Below are 14750 nucleotides of genomic sequence, written 5' to 3'. Positions count from 1 at the left end.
TCTAAAACACATTTTAGACCAGTTTGAGTGTGCAGCTCGTCTAAAAATTTGACAACCGCTTTGGCAGTTTAAATTTTGCTTTCCTATCCCCTCAACACTGGAACCAAAATATTAACACGGAAAAAACAGATTAACCAAAAATACTTCAAAACGACGCAAAAATTAGTAAACCGTGTAACTTATCACCAGCAGTGGGTAGTTTCTCGCTCCCATAAAAAAACAAAACTATCTAATTTTTGGGTAAATTTTACCTACACTCAACCAAATAAACTTACACGGAGAAATCAAACTACCTAATTTTTGGGTCGATTTTACTCAAAGCTGAGTATATCGAATAAACTAGTTACCCAAAATTAGGTTGTTTTCCCTCTTTCCCTCACCGATGTTGTCAAAAACAAACAGAGATGCATCTACCCAACGGGGGTCCTTGAGCCCAATAAGCCAATTTTGGGTAAATGTACACTCAGCGAAAAAAACTGACGAAGTTCATAATAATACCTTATGTTTTTTTGCTATAAGTGATGTCATAAGAAAACCTTATGAAAATTGATCGTGCTTGTTATGACAAATTTCATAAGATAGACTTATGAAAAGAGCAAAAAAAATCTAAAAATGAAGCAGACTGGATTCGATCCATGAACGTCGGGATCACTGTGCTCGTGTTAAATCCACACGGCTTCCGACGCTTGAGAATATCATGTTGCTAAACATATATAAAAGCCAAATGTGAGACGATTTTGCGTCATAGAGCGACCTTATGAAATTCATCCTAATCATTATGAATTGTTTAAAGGCCGTTTCATAAGTTAGGCCTTATGAAAATCTTAAGTTTATTTGGCTGAGTGTAGGTTTATTCAAATTTGGGTTGAATGAGGGGGGTCTTGGGTTGAATTTACCTACACGGAAAAAAACAGATTACCTAAAAAATACGTTAAAAGAACGCAAAAATAAGTATACCGCTTGAACTTTTTACCCAGCAGTGGGTTGTTTTCTCGCTCTTCCGCTCGCATTGTTGTCAAAAACAAAGCGAGAAGCAGCTACCTAGCCGAAAATGTCCGTGCGAGAAGCCAAATTTGGGTTCTTTGTCGTTTACCCAAAAGTGGGTTTATTTCAACCCACTAGGGTACTTCGAAAGTTAACGCTAGGTAGAAAGAACTTTGCGATGGGTTGCAATTTTCTGCCGGCATCAAACGGAAACTACCCACTCAGAGCTTTAACGCGGTATAGCCAAATTTGGGTTCTCGCACGGAAGAGCCGATATGAGTGAAAAGAACCTATATTTGGGTTGATTTCTGGTTCCGTGTACTCTTAAGTAAATGTTTTTGCTGGAGGTGAAGGCAATTTACCTAGTGTGAGTTTAATCGATTTACTCAAATTTGGCTTATTGGGCCGAACTATGGGATTGCGTCAAAAGAACTCAATTTTGGGTAGTTTGGCGGTTCCGTGTACGATTTCCATAAGGCTTAACTTATTTTACGTGGATTTGCTATAACTGAACACGACGAATCAGAACCGTCGTTTTTGGAATCGCCGTTGGAATCGTCGTTCGATTGCAGAGCGAGACAGCAACCAAACTGACACATCGCTTTGGGGGCTGTTCATAAACCACGTAGACTTTTTGGGGGGAGGGGGGGTCTGGCCAGTCTACGCTCCATACAAATTTCAAACTTTTTGTATGGACAAAAGTCTACGAGGGGGGAGGGGGGGGGGGGGGGGGTCTGAGATGACCAAATTTTGGTCTACGTGGTTTATGAACAGCCCCTTGACATATTTAACGTAGGAGCAACACGTGCGTGAGATTCAGGGTGAGATTCTCTCTCTCGGTTGGTGTGGTTTGTTTTGATTCAACCTGGCATTTCTTTTAGGGAAGATTCAAATATTACGTCCATCAATTTTTGGGATTTCTAGACCCCTCCCCCTCCCTCCTCTGTCACGCATTTTCCCTATACCTAATACACGTAGTGTCATACTTTTGTAGACCCCCCCCTCCCCCAAATGTTGGACGTAATTTTTGAACGTTCCCTTATGCTGCTCATGCTGCCGATGCTGCCAGCACTGAAAGGCGGCTTGCAGTAATGACAAGCATAAAAATGTTTTCAAATTTACCATGGCAAAACATGATCATCGACCTACCAACGCTTCTTGTGTGCGTTTTGTTTCTTCTCACATCAACCGGTTCGATAGCCGAGTGGTAGCGTGCGAGCCTGGTGATGTCAAGGTTCTTGGTTCGAATCCGGTTGCCAACAGAAACTTTTTTTAATTGAAAATCGGGTTCATGGTAAAATTGTAAACATAATTCTGTTGAATTGAAACGAAACTTAGTCTGCACAAATTTAGTGGCGTTGTGCATTTAAATTGACCCTTAGAATAGTAATTTTCACCGCAAGCCGCCGTTCAGTGAGCTGATGGTGACAAGGGAACGTTTAAAAATTACGTCCAACATTTGGGGGAGGGAGGGGGGGTCTACAAAAGTGTGACACTACGTGTATTAGGTATATGGAAAATGCGTGACAGAGGGGGGAGGGGGGGTCTACATTTTTTTTTTAGTTTTTTTTTGTGTATTTTAACTTAGATGCTAATTCTACACTCAGGGGGGGGGGGGTCTAGAAATCCAAAAAATTGATGGACGTAATATTTGAATCTTCCCCAAGAAGGAGCATAGTCGGAGTACAGTCTGTTTATAACACAGTCCCGCAAAGAGTGAAAATCTACCTATCGAACTGTCAACAAAGTCTGGCGAAGAAGAACAACAACAATCAAAAGTAGTCGTCTTTGCGTGTCTCTATATATACAGTCTCTAAGTCGGAGGGGTGCTCCAATGCGTTTTCGGAAGAATTCGTCGAGATAAAAAGTTTTCGTTATAAAAAATATGGAATATTCTAGTTTAAAAGTTCAGCATTAAACTTTTCAATGCGTGTTTCACATATTATTTTACAGAGAATCAGTCTAGCGACATTAGATAGCTTCAGATATCAGAGCATTAAGATAAAAGTCTATAATTTTACAAGAACGCATTGAAACGCCCCTTGAAATTTAACGGCGTGGAGCGGATCTGGTTGGATGGTTAGAACACTTGACTAACACGCCGAGGACCTGGGATCGAATCCCACTCCCGACAAACTCACAAAATGTGAGTTCTTCCTTCGGAAGGGAAGTAAAGCATGGGTCCCGAGATGAACTAGCCCAGGGCTAAAAATCTCGTGAATACAGATAAAAAAAATTTAACGGCGATTCCCAACCAGCTGAAGCAAATTCCCTAAACTTTAGGCAACAGCGTTGTTGTTTTCTCCATTTCTTTCAACATAACAACATAGTTCTCCAAAGTTTTGCTCAAACAGCATCAAAGGCAAGGAATTACAATGCCCACGCTTTTTGAACCATTTCATTGCACAAACGGAGAATGGGGCACGTTCGGTGTAGTACTAGATTTGTAGTAATGAGCTGAATTTTAGTATGGTGAGAAGGTCATTCTCCGGTTCTGCAATGAAATGGTGCAAAAAGCCTGGGTATTGTAATTCCTTGCCTAATTTGATCCTGTTTGAGCAAAACTTTGGGCAACAATGTTGTTGTTTTCTCCATTTCTTGCAACATAAACAGCATAGTTATCCAAAGTTTTGCTCAAACAGCATCAAATTAGGTAAGGAATTATAATACCCACGCTTTTTGCACTATTTCATTGCAGAAACGGAGAATTAACCTTCTCACCATACTAAAATTCAGCTCATTACTACAAATCTAGTACTACACCGAACGTGCCCCATTCTTCATTTCTGCAATGAAATGATGCAAACCGCGTGGATATTATAATTTCTTACCTAATTCGATGCTGTTTGAGCAAAAAGTTTGGATAACTGTGTTGTTGTATTATTTATTTCTTACAACTTCAACAACACAGTTACCCAAACTTTTGCTCAAACAGCATCAAATTAGGCAAGAAGAATTTATCATCTCACCATACAAAAATCCAGCTCCCCCACTAACATTTTTGCTGTATAAAAGTTTAAGCGATCTGTCTTCCAAGAGCGTTTGCTTCATAAGCTGTTATTCAGCTACTTTTGTTAGTAGCGTCACTACTTTCAATCTAGTACTTCACCGATTGTTTCCTATAGGCCAGATCGGTGAAGTACTAGATTTGAAGTAATGAGCTGAATTTTAATATGGTGAGAAGGTCAATAGGACAGATCGGTGAAGTACTAGATTTGTAGTAATGAGCTGGATTTTAGTATGGTGAGAAAGCCAATTCCACGTTTCTGCAATGAAATGGTGCAAAAAGCGTGGGTATTATGATTCCTTGCCTAGTTTGGTGCTGTTTGAGCAAAACTTTAGGTAACTGTGTTGTTGTTTTCTCCATTTCTTGCAACATAAACAACATAGTTATCCAAAGTTTTGCTCAAACAGCATCAATTTAGGCAAGGAATCATAATACCCACACTTTTTCCACCATTTCATTGCAGAAACGGAGAATTAATCTTCTCACCATACAAAAATTCAGCTCATTACTACAAATCTAGTACTACACCGAACGTGCCCCATTCTCCGTTTCTACAATGAAATGGTGCAAAAAGCGTGGGTATTATGAATTTTAGTATGGTGAGAAGGTCAATAGGAGGCAATCAGTGAAGTACTAGATTGAAAGTAGTGAGCTGGATTTTAGTATGGTGAGATGATCAATGGGGCACGTTCGGTGTAGTACTAGATTTGTAGTAATGAGCTGAATTTTAGTATGGTGAGAAGGTCCATTCTCCGTTTCTGCAATGAAATGGTGCAAAAAGCGTGGGTATTATGATTCCATGCCTAATTTGATGCTGTTTGAGCAAAACTTTGGGCATCAGTGTTGTTGTTTTCTCCATTTCTTGCAACATAAACAACATAGTTATCCAAAGTTTTGCTCAAACAGCATCAAATTAGGCAAGGAATCATAATACCCACGCTTTTTGCACCATTTCATTGCAGAAACGGAGAATGGACCTTCTCACCATACTAAAATTCAGCTCATTACTACAAATCTAGTACTACACCGAACGTGCCCCATTGATCATCTCACCATACTAAAATCCAGCTCACTACTTTCAATCTAGTACTTCACTGATTGCCTCCTATTGACCTTCTCACCATACTAAAATTCAGCTCATTACTACAAATCTAGTACTACACCGAACGTGCCCCATTGTACGGCCATCTATCAGGTATCAGTAGGTCGGTTCCACAGGCTCGTTCTCCTACATTTGGGAAATTTAACGGTCATCAATGCTCTATGCTCTATGTAAGACTATGATGTTCCGATGAGATTCTGAATTTAAAAAAATAGATTTTTGAATGATTGATAGGAAAATACCGTATTTTCTGAAAACTGTTCATAAATAGTTATTTATGTAACGAGTTGCAAAAAGTTGATTTTTTCAACACGAGTCGTACATTTATTTTTTTTATTATGTAACTCATTTCAGATGCATAATGAACCGGTACGGAAAAGTAGGTCATTATGATACTGAAATGAGTAGTATAAAATAGAAATTATGATACTGAATAGGACATATTTGTGAAGTACTAGATTTGAAGTAATGAGCTGAATTTCAGTATGGTGACCTTCTCGAGAAGGTCAATTCTCCGTTTCTGCAATGAAATGGTGCAAAAAGCGTGGGTATTATGATTCCTTGCCTAATTTGATGTTGTTTGAGCAAAACTTTGGGCAACAGTTTTGTTGTTTTCTCCATTTCTTGCAACATAAACAACATACAGGGGATACTCAAAATAACTGGGACAGGTTAAATTTTCACTTGTCAAAAAATGTTCAACTAGCTGTAACTTTTCGAATAGGGCATCAAATATTCTCAAATTTTTACTGTAAGTTCATCAACTAGTTTTGTGTCAGTGGTCCAATTTTGGAAAAGTTTGGGTTATTCTACACGAAGTTAAAAATATTCTAGAAAAAGGTATAATTATCCGATAAGCCAACTTTAAGCTGTTATATCTCCGGATTCAATTAACCGATTGCAATGAAATTTTGATCATTAATGACTGATATAATAAACTTTGAAAAACATTTGACTTAATTTGAAATTATTAATAAGAAAAAAAGTTATAGCGATTGCATTTATTCTATGTATTTTTACTAAATTTATCTAATTTTCATATGCATCCCGTTACTTTTTCAATATGATGCCGGTCATTTGGTTGCTTTCCTTCGAAACATTAATATATTCAAGTCAATTAGAGGGAATTTCAAAGAACTATAACAATTACCTTGAATTTTGAAACGATTATGAAGTTTTGGATAAATTGGCCTTTTTTCAGGAAAATAATCTAATCGTTATAATTTTCTTTCATGTGAAAATTTTTAAGTTTGGTCAAAAGTTTTAATAGCTTATTATGTCAGTCATGAATGATCAAATTTTCATTGCATTCGGTTTATTGAATCCGGAGATATAACAGCTCAAAGTTGGCTTATCGGATAATTATACCTTTTTCTAGAATATTTTTAACTTCGTGTAGAAGAGCCCGAACTTTTCAAAAATTGGACCACTGATACACAACTAGTTGTTGAACTTACAGTAAAAATTTGAGAATATTTGATGCCCTATTCGAAAAGTTACAGCTAGTTGAACATTTTTTGACAAGTGAAAATTTTACCTGTCCCAGTTATTTTGAGTATCCCCTGTACTGCCTATGATCGCATAATTGTCCCATATGAATAGGAACCCCAGCAAAGATGGGACTGATATGCGATCATGGGCAGTGTAGTTATCCAAAGTTTTGCTCAAACAGCATCAAATTAGACTAGGAATCATAATACCCACGCTTTTTGCACCATTTCTTTGCAGAAACGGAGAATTGACCTTCTCACCATACTAAAATTCAGCTCATTACTACAAATCTAGTACTACACCGAACGTGCCCCATTGCATAAAATACTTAGTAATCTTGAAAACTTTTCTTTCTTATGTCACTCGAAAAAAATGTAACGAATGTAAAATAACGAAACAGGAGCGCATAAATATATGCACGTTCTAAATGCCCTTCTAAATTGAAAACCAACCCATTGAACAGCTCCTCATACAAACTTCGGTCATAAACTGTGAACTTCGTTCCAATATTTTTCAAAAATTCCTTTACTATGACTCTTCTAGGGTCCTAAACTCTTATTCCCAACTACATGGAACGATGAAGTCAAGTATCTTGGAGTGCTGTTTGACAAGAAGATGAAGTTTGACAAACACGTGAATTACGTCGCCGGAAAGGTTGATCGGTCTACCAAAGCGCTGTACTCCCTGCTGAATCGACGGTCGAAGCTGCACGTTAAAAACAAGCTACTGGTGGTCAAGTGCATCATCCGGCCAATGTTCACCTATGCATCGGCAGTTTGGGGCAACTGCGCCAAATCTCACCGCAAAAGGCTGCAAGTAAAACAGAACAAACTACTTAAGATGGTTCACAACCTGAACCCCAGGTACCCGACCGACGATCTCCACAAGTTGGCTGGTGTCGACACCATCGAAACAAGCATCAAACAGGCCACCAGATCCTTCAGGACCTCCTGTGAGATGTCAGCAAATCCGCTCATCGGAGCACTCATCCCTCAACATCTGTGATATTAGCTTTAAGACATTCTGAATTCTAGGGTTTTTTTTACTCTTTTCCCTAAAAAAGCTTTACATAGCTAGTACTTTTATGTTGTATGTATTGATGTCTCCTATGATGAATTTGAATTGTTCTCAGTTGAAAGTTAAACCAAATCTCTGAAATGTAAATGTAAATATTAGATGTAGTACCGTTGAATTCTGGAAAAATAAATTAAATTGAAATAAACTCTTATTCTTTTTTTTTGTCCAATATCACAAACTGCTGTTGAACGGTGTAATCTTTCCACGGGCTTGTCATCGAAAAATGATTTGGCATAATCTCATTCCTTAATTTTTTCAAATTTATATTATATTTCTTGTTTTTTTCTTCGTACAGGTTTCTTTTCTGTCCATTAGTTTAATTTTTATTATCTCCTCGTTTCGCAACCGTTTTTTTTTTCTTCTTCCACTGTCCTACATATGACAACAGTTCGCAAGTTTTTTGCGCGGTCCTAGCCGATCGCTCCCTAATCCTAGGGCGCCTCTCCTTTCTTCCGTCCACGTACGTAACGACTCTCAAAGAACAATAGTTTCACCATCTTTCTGTTGCGCCCCGTCCGCTACCCTCGGGAACGTATTCCCCTTGAGGTCAAACATTGTTGCTAGAGCACGATTCGGAGCCTGCTGATGTGCAGTACCGGCGAGCGGCTCTACTTACAATTCGACCAATATCCAATAAATAAACAGCTAAACTATATTATGTAGATCACTTAATCATGCAATTTGTGTTGGACTTGCTGGGTGGTTGCACTGTATGTGTGTATGTATGACTGTGTGTAGGTGTCGAATGCTGTGAGTGTATTTCTATGTGAACATGGGGGTCACATTATTGATAGCGCCACATTGAACGCTTGTATTGTTCGGAATCTGCGTGATAAAACGACTACAAAGGTTGTGAATATGCGTTGACTGGCACTGTCGTTTGATGTCGTAATGGTTTCATGTCTGCATTGCATTTTTTTTTATTATTGTTTGTGTACGTTTGTTTTTGTTCTCATAATTTTCCACTGAATTAATATATTTTACGAGTTTTTTTTTGTTAAACATCAGTTACTTGATTTTTGATCCTTGTTAAGGTTTCATAATTTCACTAAAAATTATCCGTTTATTTAGTCATTTTTAAATATTTGCATGTTTGTTTGCAATATGCTTGAATTGTTTTGTATTGTAAAAGGATGGTAAAAGTACTTTCTCCTCGTGGTTCTTTTTCTAGTGCAGTATTTTATTTAGCTGCAGCCTACTGTTAGAAATGGCAAACATATTTCTTTTTATTCAGAATTATCCACTACCGATGATCTTTCTTCACTTACAGCAAGTAGTTAATGGATATTTGATCGGTATTCAATGATTGGCTCCGTTATTATTTCCCGCAGCAAGTTGCTGACAATGTCTACCAGATCTGGTCCGGTGCTACAATGTTCCTAGTAAAAATAAATAGAGAAAATAATTGATCCTTCCTATTACTTCTGTTCTGCGTAACGTTCAACATTCACTGGACTGTTTCGGTTAGTTTTGTTACTTGTTTGCAAAATATATAGCATTTCTTACAAGCGAGAAAAGTAGTAATTCATGTTCCTCCTTCTTTTTGCCAATCTTCACATTTTAACATAATTTCTAGCTGAAATTTATATGACTCTGGTTGATAATGCTTCTGGTTGTGTTACTATGTATATGCACGATGAAATCTTATTGTTTTTCTTTTTTCGGTAGTGCATATATTGAAATGAGGACAGATGTGGTTATATATGTTACTAGATATGCCTGATATGGCTTGTTTTACTTCGCTCCGAATAGATATACCTAATGACATACCCCACATCTAACAAAAGGTCGTTCAATGAAAAAGAATCAAATGGTTTCGCGGATGATTACTCATTTGGCATAATGATATTGGTTGTGTAAATTATTTGTATCAGACCACATTTTCCCTGGGAAATCTACATGCAAACTTCAAGGATCCATCAATTTCTTAGTGGCTGTCTCTAAAAATTCTTCTACACTTGCACTTTCCTCTATCTAGCAATTCAGTGAAAAATTTCTACCTAAATTCCACCTGATGTTCATACCGGGACTACTCCTATAATTTCGCCCGGAATTCCTCTAAGCATCTGGGATTTTTTCAAGGATTTTTTTACAATTTCTTCAGAAGTTCTCTCTGGAGATGCTTACTGAAATGCACACCAAGAGTGCAACAGGGTTTTTATTTATTATTAACTCCAATAAGTAGAGTAGTTTTTGAAGTTTTTCAGATGAAAATAATAGAATAAAGGATTCCATTCATATGCTTTACTATAGGCTCCTTGCTGAACCATTCTTAACCATGATATCCTCCGTCCGTTAGAAAGGATGCGAGAGTCAAATTGAAGACTGGAACCACACCACAGAGTTGCATAATTATGTAATAACTGTTGTTTATTTTATTGGATAAAAATATCCCTAACAACTTTTTTGAAAGATTGCAATTGTGAGATACCTAGGACGTTTAACGAATTAAGTTTCTACGAGCTGGGAGGTTATGTCTCATTCTCAAATTTCAAAACTAAGAGGAATAACCGCAAGTATCAGGTGAGTATTGTTGATTGATAATTATCATGAATGTTTTCCTTTAATTGGACTGGATTATAAAATTATCTTTGTAGTCTAAATAATGAGCTGGTGATCCTAACTGTTAATATTAGCGATACCACGTCAAACTACCTTATGCCAAATGAGTTATCTCCGATTCTACGGGTGATCTGACCAAAGTTCATCAATATATACTTGTTACCGGTTCGTGTTGTTGTCCTACATGATAATAGAATCGCTAGAGTGTTAGCTAATCGAGTAATATGTACAACCTCTCTGTGGGAAAATCGAGAGAATACGGTAGCAAATCTTAGTGGACTGCGAACGGCCAACTGGTAAGAAGGATCGCGCCTACTGTGTGTTTGTGTATAATGGTATAGATAGAGGGGAATAGCAAAAACAGATTAAATAGGTATTCGATAGCAGTACTGGTTGGCATTAAAATTAACCTTTTTTGGAAAGACGGAAAACCCGAAAGAAACAGGATAGTTTGATTTTTGTTTTCGATTTGTAATTTCTAAACATTGTCTCTATAGAGTTTAAAATATTCTCCATCTCTCGCTATCTTTTATCTAAAGATTTAAAAATATGTTTTCTCGCGACGCACATCCTCACTCTAAGCTTCCAACAATATTTCGCACATTCCCTAATTAAAGTCTACACAAAAATGATAATAATCGAAACAAAGACCTCACATAGCCTAAACATCACGAGCACGCATTCTAGTCGGAGTCGTCTTCCCGGTCGTCGAACCCGGACAAGTCCGCCGACTGCAGCATCGAACGGGACAGCGCATACTCGATCAGGGCCAGATGACAAAACACATACTGGTCGGGCATCTGAATCGAGTAGGCTCGCTGTGCCCGGATTTTCTCCACCGTTCCCTTGATGTCGGCCGTTCCGACGTCCTCCAGCCGCGATATGCAAATATCCAACGTAATGAACGTCCCCGTCCGTCCAATCCCCGCGCTGCAGTGTACCACCATTGGAGGCCCCCGCGGATGGCCAGCCCACAGATCACCCAGCGACTTGACCATCTCGGCTTGCTTCTCGCGAGCACGCTGCAAGAAGTTCAGCATGGCTCGCGCCGAAGCCGGCACTCCGTAGTCTGGCCAGCTGGTAAACTGCCAGTGGGATACACAGCGCACTTCATCAGTCTGAAATTATGAGAGGAAAATGCGTAAGACAATTTCCAGCTTCTTTCAATGTCCCCAACTCACCTTAGAATTCTTCACCTCCAACTCGGCCACCGTATAGTCCTCGTTGGCTTCCACCGAGAGCGTTCGCACCTGGTAGCACCCGTACTCGATGACGCCGCCCTCGGTCGGTTCCCAGTATTGGCCGCATTTCACCCGGCCCCGTTCCATCACCCGTGTGGTCATGACTATCACCAGACAGTGCTGCTCCCACACCATCCGCCAGAAGTCGTACGACGTCTTCGGTAGCGGGCCCTGAGTCGAGATGTATGCGTTCTTCTGCTTGTAGCCATCGACGAAGTTGGCGTTGATGTAGTCCGACGTCGGGTCGTCGGCTTCCTGCGAAAGAATCACCCGGCTGTGGTCGAAGCACAGGACGTCCGTGTATCGGTTTTTCGCTAGATTATTTCGCAGTCTGGAACGACGGGAGAGAACAAGTTGGTGCGTTAATTATAATAGCTTGTGGTTCGTGGAAATTTGTTCTTTGGCAGACAGGTGCTTTCAAGGAAATTGCTGTTAGTTGATGACCAGAAAACTTGAGTTTCGTTGAAGTAGCGCTTGCGCGTTGCGGATTGATCAGAATAAAATAAAAAAAAAAAAACTAAATATAAGAATGTCTTTCTGAGAAATCGTATACATATAAAAATTTGTGCTAGGCTAATATTAAATTATCAAACGGTAAATCAATAATATTATGGCACGGTCAACTACAAAACGAGCAATTTTGGGTTCTGTGGCATACTACAGGCTATTCTCTTTGAGGAATATCATGAAATTGCGAAATGTTGAAAATAAAGAATTATAACCATATCTTTCCAACGACTTTGAACGACTATTTCTATGCCAAAAAAAGCGTTTCCAAAAAAAAAGTGTTCGAACAAAACTGCCCCCACTCGCATAACAGTCCCATATGAATAAGAAACTCAGCAAAGATGGGGCTGTTATGCGAGTGGGGGCAAAAAGTTGTTGAAAATTGGCTAAATTTTTCGAAATTAATAAAACAAATGTTGTAAATCAATAGGTTTGTGATTGTTTATCGACAGTTCCACTAATCAAACAAATAGTTGGATTAACCTTATGAGGTTAAAATCATATTCTGAAGTTAATTACAGCATATCCATTTAATTTCGTTTGTTCCGACTTCGTCGATGATGCTCTACAGCAACCATGGGAAGTAGGTTAACTATTTGGTAAATAATAAATTCCCGTACAGCTGAGCTCTGTAAATGCTCGGCTATTCACCAAAATCATGCTAAAGATGTCAGGAATCGATTCCCAGTTAGTCCAGAATCTTTACCTAATGTAAGTTTCCTTGACTTTCTTGAGCACATAGTAGTTTCGTGGTGCCGCACGATACATGAATGCAAAAATATTCAATTGTCAAAGAGAGCTCTGAGTTTATCGCTGTGAAAATTTTCCAAAAACGCTGCTGAGCTGAGAAGCAGGCTCTATCCCGGTTGAGATTTATGCTTAGAATAAGAAACAGTAAACACGTAATAACTGCTTCTTCACATTTTCACTACAACTGACATTGTGGACGGCGTAGAACTCTATCACACCTGCAAAATAGCGAGGAAAGAAGTTCATTGTCGGGATCTGAGTTATTCGTAACCAGCTAATTAACCTGTGTCACAGCATGCAGTGGCTAATAAAGATAATATTATAATAATAACATATCATGTTCTGTTGTTAATGTTTACATCGGGAGTGAAAGAAATATGAATGAAATAATTTTATAATAATTTGAAATTGAAATAATTTAAATCATTTAATGAACTTTTTTACATGGACTAGCCAACAATTTTGGGCATATGTAAAAAAATGTGAGTTTAAAAAATATTGCCTCTTAAGCAGTTAGTGCTGGCTAAAATGCGCAATTAGCCTCTATACGAATTTTCCCTGTCCTGCTCACTCCCACTGAACATTTGACAACAGCGTGCACAATAAAAGTCAAATTTGACTTTTATTGTGCGCGCTGTTTTCAATCTTTCTGTGGGAATGAGCAGTAGGCTAGATTCGTGCAAGGGCTCATGTTGGTGCTTACACCACAGAGAACTGTGCTTACACGGTACGTCTATGACATTTCTACAGGAATTTGATTTCTCCAATGGCTTCCCCAAAGATTTGTGATTTGTGGGTAGATAGATAACAAGTAAGCTCCACCCACAGTTGTCTGTAAAATGTTGCATCCAGAAGCAGTTTCATCATCGTATTGAATTGTTTTAGCTAAATTTATCATTATCAAACAGATGCTCAATATTTTGCCCAGCTGATCTCGTTGACACGATTTATTGTCAACAAATATAAACTAAATATCTAGCTAGTCCTGGAATGGGCTTAATTGGCAGGTCCCGATCATTATTATTTGGGAGATTGTGTGTTAGTTATGGCAGATTCATCATCCCAACTGCTACAAAGAAAGAAAAAAAAGTTTATCATGTATTTGAGCTTGAACCTGGGACCTTCTGATCCGCAGGCTCGAGCCTTACCATCTGCACCATTTCTGATACTTAAATCAAAAGACATTAGAATACGATGGCATGACGTCTTATAATCATGGGTAACTTTGTTTTAATTTGTGCTGGTAACTCTGTGCGATTTTTAGTATCAACGTGACATACTTTAGATAATTAGTCAATGAAAACGAATTCCTACACAAAAACGATGCATGGACGAAATGTTCGTTACACAAAGGAGTAACCGCTCATTAATTTAGTCACGTAAAATAATGTAAAATTACATGACATTTATATGTAAAATCGTAAAAATATCGTGTTTTTTCGTGATTTAACTAAAATTGTTGAATAACTTCGAAATACGCAATTTAAACACCGTAGTGTCTTCGGCAAAGTTGTAGAGTATTGTTCTAACTATATCTTAACGATATCTCCGGCATCTTTTCGGAGCAATTTTGTGAATTTCTGAGTAAATTTCTGTGAAAACGGCTAAAAAAACACAACATTGATTTGATACACCTTTAAATCTTGATCAATTTGGCTCAATTTTGGACTGAAGACTTGGTTTTGCATGTGGATTGATAATTTGATGTGTCACGGAGAATCGTAGAAAAAAGTTTCAAAGTGAACAGGTCTAATATATATCTTCTCGGACAGCCATGCTGGTCTTGAAGCATTAAGATCTTTCACATGCACTTCTAAATTAGTTTGGGAATGCATTCAATTACTACACCATGTGTAGTTCAGTAAATCTATTCTTAGTACCTGGGCACTGTGGGATTCAAGGAAACGAAAAGGCGGATTTGTTAGCAACACTTGGATCTTCAAACCTTTCCTAAGCCCAGAACCATTTTGTGGAGCCTCAGAATATACCCTCAAACTGAAACTGAAGAACTGGGAAAGAATATGATAGA

At 38.3% G+C, this 14750-nt stretch overlaps 1 protein-coding gene across 4 annotated transcripts in view; it reads right to left on the bottom strand.

Moving 5' to 3' along the window:
- Positions 1 to 7907: 7907 nt before the first annotated feature.
- The window catches only part of LOC109411331 (tyrosine-protein phosphatase non-receptor type 9), a 272596-nt gene continuing 265753 nt past the window's right edge, over positions 7908 to 14750 (bottom strand). For all 4 annotated transcript variants that reach the window (XM_029870818.2, XM_029870809.2, XM_062859675.1 and 1 more), the window contains 2 exons: positions 11405 to 11795; positions 7908 to 11341 (listed from right to left, as the gene is read on the bottom strand). In XM_029870818.2, coding sequence (XP_029726678.2) covers positions 10907 to 11341; positions 11405 to 11795 — 826 coding nt within the window. In that variant the 3' untranslated portion in view covers positions 7908 to 10906. The remainder of the gene's footprint in view (positions 11342 to 11404; positions 11796 to 14750) is intronic.

Source organism: Aedes albopictus, chromosome 3 (assembly GCF_035046485.1).
Source record: "Aedes albopictus strain Foshan chromosome 3, AalbF5, whole genome shotgun sequence".
NCBI classification, from domain to species: domain Eukaryota; kingdom Metazoa; phylum Arthropoda; class Insecta; order Diptera; family Culicidae; genus Aedes; species Aedes albopictus.
Note: the sequence above shows the minus strand (reverse complement) of the source record. Positions and strands in the feature narration are given on the sequence as shown.